The sequence below is a fragment of the Saccopteryx leptura genome, chromosome 6 (assembly GCF_036850995.1).
Source record: "Saccopteryx leptura isolate mSacLep1 chromosome 6, mSacLep1_pri_phased_curated, whole genome shotgun sequence".
Lineage (NCBI taxonomy): Eukaryota > Metazoa > Chordata > Mammalia > Chiroptera > Emballonuridae > Saccopteryx > Saccopteryx leptura.
In genome coordinates this window covers 10,361,548-10,379,231 of record NC_089508.1, presented here as the reverse complement: position 1 = coordinate 10,379,231, position 17,684 = coordinate 10,361,548, and the positions used below count along the sequence as shown (strand labels likewise).

Below are 17,684 nucleotides of genomic sequence, written 5' to 3'. Positions count from 1 at the left end.
GAATTACTCAGCGGGTGGAACTCACTTGTTCTCCAGAGAGACCCACTGGGCTGGACGCATCCCACAGTCTGTCCCACACTGTCTCGTGGCCTTACCTACCTATAGGGCAGTCGCAGGGGGTTGGAACGCTAAGCTCCACCGTCCAGCCACCCCCCCCCCCCCACCATGCAGGAAGTGATCCCGGGCGGCCTCAGCACTCAGCCAGCGAGCGCCTGGTATCGCCGGAGAGCCTTGCTGTCCCTCCCTGAAGCGGCCCAGTCCAGTGGAACCAGCGGCGCAGGCCACCTGGAGGGCGGGGTGATGGGAGCCCAGGCCATGCAAGACCACAGCTCCATCCCGCTTTGAGACCCACCTCACCCATCTGTCCAGAGGAGGAAATGCTTACAACACATCCAAGACCTGGAACTGTGCCTGACACACGGTTGACCTTCAATACCTATCCACAGCTTGAAAGTCACCGAACTCGTTGCTGCCAGGGTGCCAGCCCCAGGAAAGCTCATGCCGGGAGCTGGAGTCGGACTCCGAAGTCCAGTTTTCCAGTTATCCAGGCCCAGAAGGGAGGGAGCCCACACCTGCTAAACGCCGAGGCTCGGAGCAACGATGTGAGAGAAGGACACTGGGCCGCCCTGATGTAGTTAGAATCCTGCAGGATAGCAAAGCCTCGTGGGACTCAATGTCCCTATTTTGCCAGTGAGAAGACCGAGGCTCACAGGGCAGAGACGCACCGCCCGGGGCACGTCGGTGGTAGGGCTGTGGGAAGATCCCAGGATATGTCTGGCTCCCAGCTCCGGGTTCATGGTAACTAATTGCATACAGATCTGCGATTGACTCCTCCGGTGATTTTCTGTCAGGGAATCAGGGGTCAGGGAAGCAGGAAGCTAGCCCTAAACTATTACTTTGGGCATCTACAATATTGATTAATGTTTACTGATCTCTAAGAATAGCACACACACAAAAAAACAAACCACTTTGCAGAATAATCCACAGACAAAGCTTTGAACGAGTTAGGTCTCATTATCCCCTCTCGGCAGTGATGGAAACCGAGCCACACGGAGACCGAGGGGCCTGCTCCCAGCTCTGCACTGATTCGAGGCTGGTTTGGGAGGCCTGAGTTCTTTCTACTTTGTGGTACCGCCCTTGGCACTGTCACCCTCGTACTTTAGTGCTGAAAGTCACCTCAGAACGGAAGGAAACGCCAGTGATAATACTCAGAACATATTTTGAGGCTAGTGATAACTGTGGACGAAAGAAAAAAAAAATAGCTTTTTAAAATGGATACAGTCTGTTCTCTGTAACTGTATGTTTCTATTTTGTGTGTTAGTTTATCTTGTTTCTTAGATTCCATGTATAAGTGAGGTCACTTCGCATAGTGCTCTCCAGGTCCCGCTATGCTGGTGCCAAGGGGACGATTTCCTTCCTTTTTATGACTGAGTAGTATTCCATTGTGTAAACGGACCACAGCTTTTTATCCACCCATCTGCTGATGGGCACGTGAGCTGCTTCCAGATCTTGGCTATTGGTGGAAAAGGCGAAGGGATTAAACAGGAATAAAAAGCGGACACAGGCAACAGTGTGGTGATTGCCGGAGGGAAAGGGGGCGGGGAGGAGAGGCGGGGCAAAGGAGGCCCAGGAGGAAAGGGACATGACAGGGGCCTGTGGTGCTCTGTGCAGATGATGTGTCATCGAGTTGTGCGCTTGAAACCTGTATGGTTTAACCCCAAGAGATTCAATAAAAAGAATAAAAAGGTAAATAAATACACATGTCTAACTAGCTCTGTTTGCTGTGCTCTCTGTGAAAGTCCCTTTATAACATTAAAAAAATAAAATTCCAACAACCCTGATCTTCCATTGCGTGGTGCTCGCTTTGTTCCCACGTAACCACCGTAATAAAAAATGGTAATAAGCGAGCGCCTGTCCATGGAAGGCAGCTTTGACTTCAGGGAGCAATTGCCTCTGGTCATTATCTGTCACCTCCAACGAGGGTCCGGCCTTCCCCACAGGACTGTCCTGTGCTGCACCCCCCAGATTTCCTGGCACGCGCTCTTCCCGGGGCCACTTTTCCGGCGCTTTCTAACGTGGCTCCATCCCTCCCGCCTTCCCTTGTCCTTTCTGCTCTGAGCCATCGAGCAGGGCCATCACTGAAGGCTTGCTTCCTATGTGACGGCCCCTTGGAAGGCATTTTCTCCGATTCTAGTTGCCTCCGTCAGAGGGAGCTGGGTATTGCTGGGTGACAAAGAGCTCAGAATCTGGGCTGCTGCCTGTGTCTTCCCTCACTGTCCTCGCTGGGGAGGGAGCTGCCTCGTGAATGTGACTTTCTCCAAGACTTGGCTCAGTTTTATTCTGAAGCTGCCCCCCCCCCCCCACAGCGCGGCCATGGGTGTGGCTGCATGCTTGGCTTGCAGACCTGCTGTGAATATCCAACCAAGGACAGCAAGGAGGAGGCCCCAGGCTCTAAAGGAGCTCGGGGTTGTCCCGGTGTGGGGGGTGCTTGCGGGTCACTCACTGATGGCTCTGGAAGGACTCTGGAGGCGCACGCCCACCACACTGCAAGGCCTGACTGGTTACTGCCATAGACCAGCATCCTTCAAGGGTGGGATCCGGTCTCCTTCTCTCTGTCCCCAGGATTCTGCAGGTGCCCAGCGAATGTTTGCATTTTCTTATTGAACACATGCCCACCCCGTGGGCTTGCGGAGGGGAGCAAAGGAGTCCATGGGATGGAAATCACTATGCAATCTGTATCTCCCATTTCTGAATCAGTGCACAGACGTGAAAGCCGAGAAGTCCCCTTTGACCTTGGTCTCCATTTTATTGAATGAGGCTCAGATGGCCCCACGAGTCAGGGCAGATCTTGCAGTTAAACTCAAAAGCTTGTGACTTACGCTTGCCATTGAACTGCCGTGTCTTTCCCTGCAAACCGATAGAGAGGCTGCCCCTGCCCCAGCCTGGGGGCTGCTCTGTGCTCCCCTCTCAGCTGTCCCAGGGGAGAGCTGGGTCCCTGCTGGGGGGGAAACTGACCTGGACCACCCAGAACCCCCACAGCTGCGTCTCCAGCTGGTGTTCGGCCGGGGAGCTGGGCCTCCTGGGGGCTGGGAGGTTGGGATTGTTCGCAAGGTCTGGAGAATGTGTGCTGTCGGGCAGCTCAGGCTGACGTCAGGGCCCTGCCCTCTAGGCCTGGGTCTCCCATCTGCCGGGACTCCAGTTCCTCATCTGTAAATTGGGGACACCAATTCCTGGACTGTGTCTTTCAAGGGCGGATTTTGAGGACCAGTGGATACATTAGGCAACGCTGAGGCTGATGGCTGTCCTGCCTGATTTGTGGCACACTCCTGTCCTCCTGAGGACAAGGTTGCCCTGACATGTTACCTACCACATGAATGAACCCCGCGCGGGTTCCCACCCACACCCATGAATTCTCCTCTGAGGGCTTTAAGCTAATTTGAATTGGCTCTCTGCCAACCAGAGTCCAGACTAGTGTAACGACAGGCCGTTCTTGGAGGAGAAATGACAGTGTCTTAGGTGAGTGTCCCCGTCTCATGAGCCTCCTTGGCCTTTTCCTGGGCTCTCAGGAGCCCCCACTGGCCGTTGTATCTGCCCCTTTGCTCCCATGGAACGCCAGTCCTGGGGAGTGTGAAGTGTGCGGGCTGCTTGCCGAGGGCTGTGGGCTCTGTAACCTCGGGTGGGAGGAGCTACAGCCATCAGCTGCTTTCCTGCCGGGACACAGTGGTGTTTTCCTCGAAGAGCGAGCGGTGTGCTGGGGCCCCAGCCTCTCTCATACTTCAGGGAGGAAGTCAGCTCTGCGTTAGTCCGTCTGGTAGGGAACGTGGGTGGTGTGGTGAGGTTTGGAGGAACAAGTAAGCTCCGGAAGCCAGTTCTGCCACTTACTAGCTTCACGAACTTGAGCAAGACCACTGGCCTCCCTGAGCCTCAGTCTCCTCGTCTGTGTAATGGGCATATAAGAGCAAAGCAGCTGTGTTCACAGCATCACAGTGCTGCTCTGGGCATTCCATGGGAAAAGACTTGAGTAGCGCCTCCCAGGGAACCAGGCTCATAGAGAGCGCTTATACTGCCACAGGTAAAGTCCCTGTCATCGGCCCCCACTCTGCCGTCCCTTTGAAGGCTGTTTCAGCTATCCGCTGTGAACCTCACACCAACTCAAGGTAGGTTTTCTCTTCCTGTGGGGATGTACTGAGGTCAAAGAGGTTCGGCGACTTCTCTGGTCACACAGCTGAAAAGTGGCAGAGTTTGCACTTGATCCAGGTCCACAGACCCCCCCAGGTCTGGCATCACTGTGGGTGTTTGACAGCATTGATCTCATTAGTGGAATTAGTGGAAGTTGGAAGTCTCTAGGCCGGGAACACTCAGGAGGATATAAGGCTTACCCGAGAAACAGTTGCATCTTCATCCGTTATATTAATGTGAAACTGCACGCGTGTGGCCATTTGGACTTAAAAAGGGGAAATTTCTGTAACTCAGCGATGTTCTTTAGGTATACATTCATCCCCAGTGAGTGACTTAGACTGCGATGCCTAGATTTGTGTGGGAGGGGGCGGTCCTTCCCCAGGACAAGCCCATTGCCATGAGCATCCAGGGGGCTGGCTCCTGCCGGCTGGGGTTTACCAGGCTTCCTGGGGTCTGTAGCCCTTCCGGCTGGGGTTTACCAGGCTTCCTGGGGTCTGTAGCCCTTCTGGCTGGGGTTTACCAGGCTTCCTGGGGTCTGTAGCCCTTCCGGCTGGGGTTTACCAGGCTTCCTGGGGTCTGTAGCCCTTCCGGCTGGGGTTTACCAGGCTTCCTGGGGTCTGTAGCCCTTGGGCAGGGCCTTGGGGGTGGGAAGGAGCCCCGTGGCCCCGGTGAGAAGGGCCGCTCCTGGCACAGCCTCTAGCACAGGCCCGGGAGCTGTGGTTTCTATCTATCTGATGGTCAGGAGCAGGCAAGCTGAAATGTGTCCCCCTTCAGAGCACAGACCGGGAACTGCACGCAGGGTCAGTGGGGGTCGATAGTCTATAATACTTTCTTTCCCATGACTGAAGAATCCTTCTAATGACTTTCCAGAGTCACCCAGGACATCTTGGTCACATGGTAAGGGAGGACAAGAGGACATAGGATAGGTGTCTTGGGGGTGACCATCCTGATGAGTTTGAGCAGGTGATATAGACCAAGACCAGAGAGAGACCGTTGACTTCACCAGGGGAGAAGCAGCCTGCCTCCAGGAGAGTGTTATTTGAGGGTCTTAGGGTAGAGATGGAATGACAAGGACAGGATTTGTGTTCCTAGTCCGGTCCCATCAGAAAGGGCTCCGGGAGAGAGCAGCAGAGCCATCTGCCTCTGAGAGGTCAGGGCACCAGCCTGGCTCAGGGGACAATGTGGGACCAGAAGGGGACCTGGTCCTCTCCCTCTGCTGCTGGAGGTGTGGCGGCCCGGTGTCCCCCTGTGAACTGGAGGGAGCTGCCGGGAGCACTAGGGAGGCACCTGGTGGTGGGCGCCAGCGAGGGAGCTGCCGGGAGCACTAGGGAGGCACCTGGTGGTGGGCGCCAGCGAGGGAGCTGCCGGGAGCACTAGGGAGGCACCTGGTGGTGGGCGCCAGCAGCCCTGCCGGGGGAGGGGCTCTCGCGGGTCCCGGGCTGGGGGCTTGGCAGAAGGACCTGGTGGGCTCTCGGTGGAGGCAGGGGCCACGGGGCTGGACTTTGAGCTGTGTGCTTCCCCCTTAGCAAACCCCACACCAGGCTGGACACCTGGGGCTTCTCTGTGGTGACCGGGGAGGAGGTGGTATGACGCCTCTTCGGGCAACACCTCCTCCTGGTCGGGCACAGCCCCTGGACGGTGCGAGCGTCTCCTAAGTGTTACCACGGCGGGAGCGTGCAAGGTCCCAGTGGCCGGGGCCCTACACCAGCCTGGGGAGACTCCGGGACAAGAGGGTGAGAGATGGGCACGCCACACTCGAGCTTCGGCCAGGACAGTCGTTCTTTATTGTCACTGAGGGAGGGGAGGTGCCCTGGGAAGGGGGGGCTCGCCAGTGAGGCGGTTATTTCTGGGTGGGATTCACCACCTTTCCCACAAAGAGGAGGGCCTGGGTGTCTTTATCGTACATGACTAAGACGAAGGGCCTTTCAAACTTGACAGTTGGGGGGATCGACATCGGAATGGCTTCCAGGAAGGTGGCCCCCGAGGCTTCTGTCCCTTTCTCGTCCATCGTCAGCACGGCCTTGTGCACAGCCTGGCGGGGAGAGAGCGCAGAGAGCGGTTCTGAGCGGGCACAGGCTGCCTGTCCCACGCAGGCCTGGGAGCAAGGCCCGATGGTGACAGTGTCCCCCAAGGAGGGGCTCTCTGGGGCCTGTCTCCATCAGCTGCCCTTCCCCATCCAGGTCACCCTCCCCGCCCGCCGAGGGACACACAGGCCTCCATCCACCTTCTCAAGGCCTTTGCCTGACTGCGTCTGCGCATCCTCACTTCTTCCTGACCACCCTGCTCAGCCTCCCTGGGAACAGCCCCCAACCTCAGGACGTAGAAAATGTACTCGGATTTTCTGTCTCCCTTGGCAGGTCTCTTGTTTCTCGTATCTGAATGTAGCTCCTTGGGGACCGGGACTTTGCTGGGGGCCTTCATAGCGGCTAGTTCAAGGCTGTAGCCAGTATTGAAAATGCTGTTGATTCTTCTGAGTAAATGGTATCTTTTGCCAGAATCACTCATTAGCTCAGACTCGGTGATTCACCAACTATATCACACAGGCTGCGGGGGCCCAAAGTCCTTGAAATCCCTGACCCTCAGCCTCTGTAAATATGGGTCCACTGATTCTCAAAGAAGGGAAGGCCCTGACCAAAGATGAGACAGAGGGTCAGTGACACCACTTCAGGGGACGTCCCTAAAGTGCCAGAAATGCCTCCTTCACTCATCGCCTGACCACGTCCCAGTCTTGGTGCGACCAATGGCATTCCTCAGAGACCTCGGTCGGTGTGTGTGTTTGTGTCCCTTTGTCCCCTCACACATCCTGACCCGTGGAGACCAGGGACAAGCTCACCTGGGACAGCTTCAGGGGTGTTTCCTCACTGATGCCCGAGAGGTCAGCCCCGTGGCTGAAGACCTTGGTGATGCCCATTTTGCCCAGGACCTTTACCAGATCGTAGGTGCCAGAGATGGACAGTTTGGGCAAATGTAAACTGGCAGACCTGTTAAGATGGTTAGAAAACAAAGGAATTTCACAACATTGAAAGTGTTTCCTTACCTGGTCATTTCTCCCACTTAGCGCCCTGTCTCTCCGCCCACAGGAGGATGGAGGTCGGCGTTGGACTGCTGTATTTTTGAATCCTCTACCCCTGTGCCAGAGAATGTTAGCATGCAGCGGGTCCTCTTGTCCTGCAAAGTGTCTCAAATGCCACTTCCTCTGAGAAACCCTCCGGGCAGAACCAGGGTACACTGGAAACACTTTGCACACTGCCCTGCAGGGTTTGGTCACCCCCAGACTGGGACTTAGGGGTTCGAATCCCAGGGGAATGTGGGGCGTGGTGTCAGGTGCTGAGTGACATTTGCTCAGTGCATGATGAGCCACGTGAGAGGACGAAGTGTGGCCCCGAGAGGCGTCTGCTGGAGCTTAGGTTCTCTTCAGCCCCTGCTGTCACCCCTCCTTGTCCCCTTTTCTCACCCTGCGGTGTGAGGAGCGCAGAACAGGGGTTGGGCGGGTAGAGGTATTAAAACGTCTCTTTTCCTTTGAATCTCATTCTGTTTTGTATTTTCATATTAATGTATATACGCTCATAACCTATTCTTTTAAGTATTATTTATTTTATCCATTTCTTTTACATTTTGATTTGATTATCTATCTATATGTATATTGCACATCTATAGGTATTTATATTTTTATAATGTGCATGATAAGATATTCATGAGGACAAGAGTTTGTGAGCACAGAGATACCTGGTACTGGCTTGGTGTGCGGCCTCAAGCATTACTTCACTCGGAGGGACCCTACGGAACCACACCACTGCACTGGTTAGTGACAGAGGACTAGGGACCCTCCCACTCACCCCTGCACCTGTGCTGTTCCGGCCCCTCCTAGCCGCTTCTGCCCTGTGCCGTGTGCCGCCATGGCCATGGACCTCCTGTCTCTTCACTCCACACGCAGCTGCCGCCTCTGCCCCCAAAGCCCTGCTTCCTTCCTGTGCCCCAGGCCTCTGTTGGTGCTGCTCCCGTGCAGCTCCTGCCGGCACCAGGAGGGGGCAGTGTCCGCGCCGGGAGAAGTCCACAAGGACAGGAATTTGTCTCCTCAGCGGTGGGCACTGCCCCTCTCAAGGCGGTGCTCCTGCACTGACGCTGGCCTCTGTCTGGAAGCACATGGCCACGCACGGTCGCTTGGCCAGTGGGATGTGGGCCCACTCGCACCCCCACCCCCCTGCCCCCCGGCCAGGCCTGAGGGGGCAAGCCAGCCTCCGGTTCGGGGGTGTCACCTTCGGTGTCTCTTATTCAGGAACTTGGTGAGTACTTCCTTGGTGAGCATGGTCTCCACGTGCGGCAGTTTCCCGTCATCGGGCAGGATGAAGAAGGCGGTGGCGTTGCCCACGTAGTCCATGAGCAGCACCCAGCCGGACAGCTTGTCACAGTAGTACAGGTCAAACATGCCCAGGCGATGCATCATGGGCACCCTGACCGTGGTGTCCTGGTCCACGTGGAAGTCCTCCTCAGTGGTCTGGTCAGCCTCAAAGGGCTTCTCCCATTTGCCTGTGGAGAGAAGAAGTTGCCTGTTAGCCAGAGGTGGAAAAGGTTTAGGTGCCGGCGGTGGAATGAAGGAGGCCGGAGCCTCCTCGACAAGCTGGCTCTCTCTGAACCTCAGTTTCCCCATCTGTAAAGTGGAGCTGAAACGCACCCCAGTCCCCTGAAAGGACTTTGGTGAGGACGATGCCAGACCGCAGCAGGGCCCAGCCTTTCTACATCGCGGAGGCTGAGGGATGCCCATCTGGCGGGGCGCAGGGAGCACTTTAACTTGTGTTTCATGCTTATCTGGTGAGGGTCTCTGGGAAGATTCTAAGTGAAAGTTATTGGCACCAGCCACACTTGGTACCTCCTTGTCTGAGTATCCCGGCCGGCCCCTTGTTAATCGGTGGTTCTCATCATTCAGGGAAATCACTCTTGTTCTTACTCATGGCCTTCTCCTGGAGCAGTGGTTCTCAACCTTTCTAATGCCGTGACCCCGCAATACAGTTCCTCGTGTTGCGGTGACCCCAAACCAAAAAATAATTTTGGTGGCTACTTCATAACTGTAATTTTGCTACAGTTATGATTCAGAATGTAAATACCTGATATGCATTATGTATTTTTCCAATGGCTTTAGGGGACCCCGCTGGGGTCGCGACCCACAGGTTGAGAACCGCTGTCCTGGAGCAACATGTAAAATGTGGGTGTCTGGGCATCTCCCTTCTGCTGTACCAAGAGACTGTCACCTTTCTGGCAAGTCAGAGGTGCATAGTCGTATTGCACCCTGCACCGCCAAAGAAAGTTAAGAACTGAGTGAGAATATTTTTGGATGTTTCCATGGGAACAAGGTCAGGCTGGTTGTGCAGTCTTACCTTTAAAGAAGATGTAGTTCACCAGAGCGAAGACTGTGTCTGGGTTAACTTCTTTGACCAGATCCACAATTTTCCCTTGGGTTCCCTTCTCTACATAGTCGTTGATTTGCTTCTTGGCTTCTTCAGAGTCTTGGAAGTTGATGGAGAAGGCGTCTGAGTGATACAGTTTCTTGGCATCTTCCAAAAACTTAGCCGCTAACTTCGCACTCTCATTGATGAACAGGCCATTGCCGGTGGTCAGCTGCAGCTGGTTGTCTGGCTGGTTGAGGGTGTGGAGAAGAGTCTGGAAGCCTTTGTGGATATCAGCTTCTGCTCTCTCAGTGAGGTTGAAATCTAGACCCTCCAGGATCTGGGTGTGAGTGTCCCCCTTGGCCCCCAGGGAGAGCAACGCAAAGGCGGTAGCCACGCTCACTGGGGAGAAGAAGATGTTGGTGGTGTTGGACTCCTGGGCCACCTGGCGGTACAGGCTGAAAGCGAAGTCAGCCAGGTTCGGGGCGATCTTGTGGCTGGCTGAGTCATGATCATGCTCAGATGCGTCCTGGGCAGCGTCTCCCTGGAGTCCCCCAGCCAAGGAGGCAGGGACCAGGCAGCACAGGCTGGCCACCAGGAGGAGGCCCCACGTGATGGAGGATGGCATTGTCCTGCAAGAGAGAGAAGGGGCATCGTGCCCCAGTCAGGCCACAGCATGAGTCCCCCTGGCACCGATTAACACAAGGGGAAGCACCCAGAGTTTATTAAACGTCTGCTTTGAGCAGCCCTGTGCCGAGCACTGTCTACCTCATCCTCACGGAGAGACTCACTAGAATCACACCCCCAGATAGTCTGGGTACAGAGGCCATGTTCTTTTTTTATATTTTTATTTTATTTTTTGTATTTTTCTGAAGTTGGAAACGGGGAGGCAGTCAGACAGATTCCCGCATGTGCCCGACTGGGATCCACCCAGCATGCCCACCAGGGGGCGATGCTCTGCCCATCTGGGACGTCGCTCCGTTGCAACCAGAGCCACTCTAGCTCCTGAGGCAGAGGCCACAGAACCATCCTCAGCACCCGGGCCAACTTTGCTCCAGTGGAGCCTCGGCTGCAGGAGGGGAAGAGAGACAGAGAGGAAGGAGAGGGGGAGGGGTGGAGAAGCAGATGGGCGCCTCTCCTGTGTGCCCTGGCTGGGAATCGAACCCGGGACTCCTGCACGCCAGGCCGATGCTCTAACACTGAGCCAACCGGCCAGGGCAACCAGAGGCCACGTTCCTGATGGCTCCACTAACATCTGCAATGACCCTGACGTGCTATTGCCAAAGCCCCTATTTTATAATTGGGGAAACTGAGGCATGGGATGCATAGTGTACACACTGACAATTACCCAGAATGCAGGCCAGATCAGGCCCAGGGATGATTGGGTCCAGAATAGGCTGCCATGAACCTTCTTGCTTAACGCGCAGAGAAGCTGCTGCTCGGAGGGAAGGGTCTTGCCCACTACGTCCGGAACCCAGCAGAGCTGTGCGGACACCCAGGGACACTCACAGGGACTCAGCCCCTCGTAGGTTTTCCTGAGTTGGAGGTCTGCCGTCCTATTGAGTGTGTGGTCTCAGCTCCATGAATGGGCTGCAGTCCCTGCATTCTGTTAGTCTGTTCATGCTTGTGACCACCTGTGTCCCCGGATCTGGGCTCCGCAGTGATGTGGGATCTCTCTGATACAGGTGTGTGTGTGTGTGTGTGTGTGTGTGTAGGGGGGGACATTAAAAAAGCATCTCTCTTCTCTTCAGACAGACCTGGGTTGTAGGTACAAGTCACTAAGTGTCTGTGGACCTCATTTTGCCTCATATAAGAAGTGAGATTGTTGGGAGAATTCAGTGAAGTACATCTAGACACCAAATCTCAGACTGAGGGCATCTAAAAGAGCAGCTCGATGAGGGAGAGGCCAGTGGAGCTGCCAACTAGAAGCCTTCAGAGGACAGGCGGGGAGGGACATGTGCTCTGTGGTTGGGGACAGAGGGAGTGGGGGAGACAGGAGGGAGGAGCAGACCCTAGGGCTGAACCAGCAAGAGCAGATTCTCTCTTGTGATAGGTCAGAGTCAGTGCCACTCACAGCAGCATGGAGCCCACCTGCCCCCAGAGCCCCTCCATTCCGGATACACCCAGAGTCAGTGCCACTCACAGCAGCACGGAGCCCACCTGTCCCCAGAGCCCCTCCATTCCATATACACCCAGAGTCAGTGCCACTCACAGCAGCACGGAGCCCACCCTGCCCCCAGAGCCCCTCCATTCCATATACACCCAGAGTCAGTGCCACTCACAGCAGCACGGAGCCCACCTGCCCCCAGAGCCCCTCCATTCCATATACACCCAGAGTCAGTGCCACTCACAGCAGCACGGAGCCCACCTGCCCCCAGAGCCCCTCCATTCCATATACACCCAGAGTCAGTGCCACTCACAGCAGCACGGAGCCCACCCTGCCCCCAGAGCCCCTCCATTCCGGATACACCCAGAGTCAGTGCCACTCACAGCAGCACGGAGCCCACCTGCCCCCAGAGCCCCTCCATTCCGGATACACCCAGAGTCAGTGCCACTCACAGCAGCACGGAGCCCACCCTGCCCCCAGAGCCCCTCCACTCCGGATACACCCAGAGTCAGTGCCACTCACAGCAGCACGGAGCCCACCCTGCCCCCAGAGCCCCTCCATTCCGGATACACCCAGAGTCAGTGCCACTCACAGCAGCACGGAGCCGACCCTGCCCCCAGAGTCAGTGCCACTCACAGCAGCACGGAGCCCACCCTGCCCCCAGAGCCCCTCCATTCCGGATACACCCAGAGTCAGTGCCACTCACAGCAGCACGGCGCCCACCTGCCCCCAGAGCCCCTCCATTCTGGATACACCCAGAGTCAGTGCCACTCACAGCAGCACGGAGCCCACCCTGCCCCCAGAGCCCCTCCACTCCGGATACACCCAGAGTCAGTGCCACTCACAGCAGCACGGAGCCCACCCTGCCCCCAGAGCCCCTCCATTCCGGATACACCCAGAGTCAGTGCCACTCACAGCAGCACGGCGCCCACCTGCCCCCAGAGTCAGTGCCACTCACAGCAGCACGGAGCCCACCCTGCCCCCAGAGCCCCTCCATTCCGGATACACCCCAGCCTTGGGCGACCCATCGGCAGCCCCAAAGATGACCTGCTCTCTTCACAGCTAGGGAAACTGAGGTCTGAGCCTAGGACAGTGTGCCTGCAGCCACAAAGCTAGCTGTACCCCCATAGCTAAAAAACATCATTTTATTTAAGTACAACGACAAAGGAGTCCTTAAATTTGTAATGTGAAAATCCGAAAGAAAAGAGTCAGAAATATGAAATGCCAGGTTTCATCTACCTTTCCGGACTTGTAAGAGTTTCTTTGCAATCAGACAACAAAATGAAACACAAAAAGAGGCCTCTCCACCACTCTTCTTGGCCTTGAGGCTTGTGAAGAACCCAGAGAGCCCACACATTACGTAAGGCGTGTTTGTGTTTTTCTTGAACTAGCCTGTGGTTTCAGAGCTGGAGGGGCAGCTCAGGTTAGTTCTGTGTTTTCAGCCCCTCCGCTGCCTCTGCCTCTGGACTCCCCACTGGGTTTGGGCGCAGGCCTTCAGGGTTGATGGAAATTCACCATCTTTGTGGGACTCACAAATCATGGGGGCTTTGGGCCTCGGCAGGGTGGGAACACTACTCTGCGGAAAGGCCTCAGGGCCAGAGGTGGTGGCTTCCAGCCCTGACAGGGCCCCTCTGGTTCCCTTGGCCTCGGGCAAGCATCCTCCCATCCTGGGGCCTTGCGCTCCCCTCTTGGACAATAGAGGTGGGGGGTGGCCACAGTGAGGTCCCTGGGTATGCATTCTTAATTGCAGGGCTGTCTGTGTCTGGGACAACAAAATGAGGGTGGGGCGAGGCGCCCTCCCACTCAGAGGGCTGCTGGCCTCTGAGAAGGCGGCAAGGCTGGCATGGGCCTGAGGGGGGCGGGGCTACAGCTGGGGTGAGCACTTGTGGCTTGTCGTCCCCAGTCCCTGAGGCCCAGAGAGTGTGGGGCTTTGCCACGGCCACACAGCGGGTCAATGACAGAACCGTCGACAGGCCTTGGTTTTCCCACGGCTGGAAGGTCAGACGGAGACGGCTGTGTCCTCAGGTCTCAGACTCCGTGGATGTTAGAATTAGGCCTGGGGGGGCCCTGACATTGGCTTTGAGCCTCCTGTTGGCTTCATTTTGCCTTCTGATCTGTTCCTTCCAACTTCGGGGGTCCTAGACTTCTGCCCTTTCCCCCTCTTCTATCCAAGGCAGCTCTGTGCAGCCCCCAAAGCCTAGTGCTGGGGAAGCCTCCCGCAGGTGAGAAGGTCGATGGTGAAGTACCAGGGGTGTATGGAGCAAGCCTTAAAGTGAAAATAAGGAGATGGCATGGTGACATTTCCAGAGCCCAGGGCGTGTGGGAGCAGTCTTTTCCAGGTAGGGGACAGAGAAGGGAGTTGGCCCTTTGGCCTAATTGCATACCATGTCCACCCAGGAGCATAACATGAGACTGACTGAGAGTGACCCAGAGGGGCTCAGGGAAGCAACTACACCTTAGGTCACAACCTGCTAAAATCTGGTACTGAATAAATAAGCCCAGGCGTGACCCCCTGTGGCCTCTCTGGGCAAATGGCCTGGGGCAAGTGACTTCACTCCTCGGAACCTGGCTTTCTGTCTGTAAAGTGGAGTTCAGAAGCTCTGGCAGGCAGAGGGGAGGAACAGATCAGGTGGTGGGACAGTGGGCCCTGGAGGACTCCCACACCTGCACACGGCTGGGGGGTCACGTGAAGACGGGGCACACTGCTCCCTGGCAGGTTGTCACATTGCCCAGGACCAGAGAAGGGGCCCCTGCTTAGCACTGAATCACCTCCGAGTTTGGAAAATTTTAAATTCAACTCTCCAAATATTTATTTATTGCCCAGGAGCTGCCCAACCCTGTTCCCAGTCAACGCCAGTGTTCCTGTAGTCCTTGTCACACTTAGTGAGCGCTGGCTGTTTCACACGCTTGGTCTCAGCTAATCTTTCCTCACAGCTGGCCCTTTGAGGTGGACATTGTTATAGCTCCATTTTTATTTATTTATTTATTTATTTATTTATTATTTAGTCATTTTAGAGAGGAGAGGGAGAGACAGAGACAGAGAGAGAGAAGAGACAGAGAGAGAGAAGGGGAGGAGGAGCTGGAAGCATCAACACCCATATGTGCCTTGACCAGGCAAGCCCAGGATTTTGAACCGGTGACCTCAGCATTTCCAGGTCGACGCTTTATCCACTGCGCCACCACAGGTCAGGCCTATAGCTCCATTTTATAGATGGGGAAGTTGAGGCCTACGGAGGGTAAGTAACTTACTAAAAACCACAGAGCTCAGCTAATTGCTTACGGAGTAGGGATTGAACCCTAGGGCATTCTGATTCCAAAAGCTGGCTGATGGTCAAATAAATTTGTAAATATGATGTATATGTTTGCTCGCTTATAGTTTGCATTAGACTGTAAGCAGGCAAGGTCCTTATAGCCTAAGTCTTAGTTTTAAGACTAAGCCTTTCCCACCCTTTTAATACTAAGATCTTTTCAACATCCTTCTAATACTAAGATCTCAAAACTAAGCTTTTCCCCACATCCTTGACTGTTGCATGATGGGGGGGGGGGTGCTCTCTTATGAGGAATCCCATTTATGCCTCAGATAAGTGACTTTGTATCAGAGACTTCCTTATTTGTATATTGGCTTAAAGGCTATAATTTTCTACACTATAAAATAAATCAGACCAGGGGCTCTCACTCTCTCGGTTCCTGCCATCAGCATTGCAGAGGAGAGGCAGCCAAGACGGTGGAGTGCTGAAGGAGAAGCCAGCGTTTGCAGAGTGAATGCAGAGAGGAGATGGAGAACAGAGGTGAATAAGGCTGGTGAGGTAGAAACCTTTGATTCTAGGAAAAATTGGATGAGTCAGTGGCTTTGGGAACCCTGAATAGAAAAGGAAGTGTTTTCCTGCTGTGTGTGTTTACTCGCTTGCTGGTTGCGAGCTAAGATTAAAGGTAATGGCCCACCAGTTCTTGGCTTCATGGTTTCATTACCATCTGTCCCAATCCAATGCGAACCTGCACGGGCCAGGCAGCTCTGATGGTGGCCACGGCTACTGGCCTTATACTGGCATTTAGCCCTGCTCTGTGTATAAAGCTGAAGACAGAGGCCTTAAACAGAAAACAGCACAGGTGCCCTGCCAAGAGATAGGGCAGCATCGCTTCATGGCTAAGCTCAGAGGCTATGGGGCCAGAATGCCCGAGTCCCATTCACTATCAGCTGTGTGGCCTTGGACAGGTTATTTAACCTCTCTGAACATCAATTTTCTGGAAATGATGAGGGCGCACTTCCTCATAGAGCCATTGTGCAATTAACCACATGTCAAGTGCCAAGATGTGCCTGGTGCACAATCAGCTCTTGGGAAGTGTCAGTTGTCACTGATTGTGTTGTGGGTCTTTCAGAGCACCGTGTGGGAGTCTGGTGGCCTTGGCCTTGGTTGTCTTTGTAGCTCCATTTCCAAAATTCAATAACAGAAAAATTATGTCCTTCTAACACTCCAGAGATTAAGGCTAGTGGAGGTGCGGTGAGAAGAAAGAGGGCAAAGGTTATCAACATTTTGCCCAAGAGAACAGAGAGGTTGAATAACTTTCCAGGGTCACCCAGCATCACTGAGGCCAGGAGGCCTGCCCAGACTTCCCATATCTGGTACCTGAAACCCGAGAGAATAATGTCGACAGTAAGAATGGGGTCAGGAACATGGGTTCTGGAACTAGGTAGGCAAGGTTTGAATCTTGGATAATGTGTAATTTGGAGCAGTTATGAACTCTAACCTCAATTTCCACATCTGTAAAATGGGAATAACCATGGCAATCACCTCAGAAGATTGCTGTGAGGCTTAAATGCAGGACTGCATGTAAGGAGCTTAGAAGCCACCTGGCCGGAACGAGGGCTCAGGAACACAGCTTGAAGCGCTGTGTTCCCATCCTGCACTATGCATGGCTCTCAGAGGCCCACCGCGCACAGGGAGGCCCATTTTGATACCTCTAGGCTCAGGGCTGGCACAGTTCTCTCCTGGGCAGAGGATGGAGGCCCAGTGAGTGGTTGAAATTCTGGGCTCGTAGTCTGGCCCGGATGCCCCACCAGGACCCTGCATTAGCACGGGCTCCTCACTGGCCCTCTCTGGGCCCTCATTTTCTCATCTGGAGAAGGGGAAAAGGCTTAGCATCCCAGAAGCGTGTGTGTGTGTGTGTGTGTGTGTGTGTGTGTGTGTGTGTGTGTGTGTGTGTGAAGCCTACGGGAGAAACAGATAGGAAAGAGACAGGGGCTGTGCCAACAGAACCATGCTCCCTCCCGGGTGCCCGGACACCAGAGCCAGACACCCCCTTCCACTGCTGTGTGGAGAGGGCCAGCTAATTCTCCAGTAAGTACTGGGGAGGCCCTGGGCAAGCTGAGGGAACAGAAAAGGACCTCAGGGATGTTGTTACTATGACGACAGGCGGCCCCACCCCTACCACGCTCCATCTTTCCTGCTTCCCTGGGGGGCTGCCTGGACAGCCAGGGCCTCCCGAGGTCCCTCCAGAGCCCCCCCTCCCCCCAGAGGAAAGCATACTTACGAGTGACTGTCCCAGGCTGGGGCTGGTGACCAAGGCTGAGGAGAGAGAACCCTGTTCTCGTCCGTATTTAAGCAGTAGACTCGGAGGGCGATGCGGGAGGCTGCTGGTGAATATTAACCAAGGTCAACTCAGTTATCAGAGGAGCAAACAGGGACTAAGTCCATCTCCCGGGCCTGCACCGCCCACTCGCGCTGCCTGAATGTGTCCTGCCTGGGCAGTGCAAGCCCTGTGCTCCACAGACTAAAGGGAGTCAGTGTACCCGGCTCATAAACCGCAGCGTCCTGCGTCCTGGGCGGGGCGGCATGACTCAGGGACTTGGGGACAACACCACTTCCCCGGCCCCGCACTCCTGCTGGGGCGCTCTCAGCGGCTACCTTGTTGGTAGCGAGAGCTACCATCTCCTGGGCCACCTCGGAATACCTGCTGCTGGACACACGGATGCCCTGGGGTGCGGGGGGCACAGTGGGTGCTGTACCCATTTGGTAGAC

At 55.2% G+C, this 17,684-nt stretch overlaps 2 protein-coding genes and 1 long non-coding RNA gene across 3 annotated transcripts in view; 1 reads left to right on the top strand and 2 right to left on the bottom strand.

Moving 5' to 3' along the window:
- Positions 1–11,721, top strand: part of LOC136377618 (uncharacterized) — a 48,309-nt gene extending 36,588 nt beyond the window's left edge. The window contains exons 2-3 of the long non-coding RNA XR_010746336.1: positions 11,246–11,613; positions 11,694–11,721. This is a non-coding gene — a long non-coding RNA (uncharacterized lncRNA). The remainder of the gene's footprint in view (positions 1–11,245; positions 11,614–11,693) is intronic.
- The window catches only part of LOC136377617 (alpha-1-antitrypsin-like), a 58,356-nt gene that overhangs the window by 9,581 nt on the left and 31,091 nt on the right, over positions 1–17,684 (bottom strand). The window lies entirely within an intron of this gene.
- LOC136377616 (alpha-1-antitrypsin-like) lies at positions 5,941–17,376 on the bottom strand. Its single transcript, XM_066344637.1, has 5 exons — positions 17,197–17,376; positions 9,552–10,192; positions 8,436–8,706; positions 7,013–7,160; positions 5,941–6,211 (listed from the first exon to the last, which is right to left on the bottom strand). The coding sequence occupies exons 2-5, from the start codon at positions 10,186–10,188 to the stop codon at positions 6,020–6,022; spliced, it is 1,248 nt and encodes a 415-aa protein (XP_066200734.1). The 5' UTR covers positions 10,189–10,192; positions 17,197–17,376; the 3' UTR covers positions 5,941–6,019.

Coding starts and splice junctions, on each gene's coding strand:
- LOC136377616 (XM_066344637.1), bottom strand. CDS start 10,188: ATGCCATCCTCCATCACGTGGGGCCTCCTCCTGGTGGCCAGCCTGTGC. Junction 8,707..9,551: donor GAACTACATCTTCTTTAAAG/GTAAGACTGCAC, acceptor TTCTCTCCACAG/GCAAATGGGAGAAGCCCTTT. Junction 7,161..8,435: donor CTGAATAAGAGACACCGAAG/GTGACACCCCCG, acceptor CCATCTTAACAG/GTCTGCCAGTTTACATTTGC.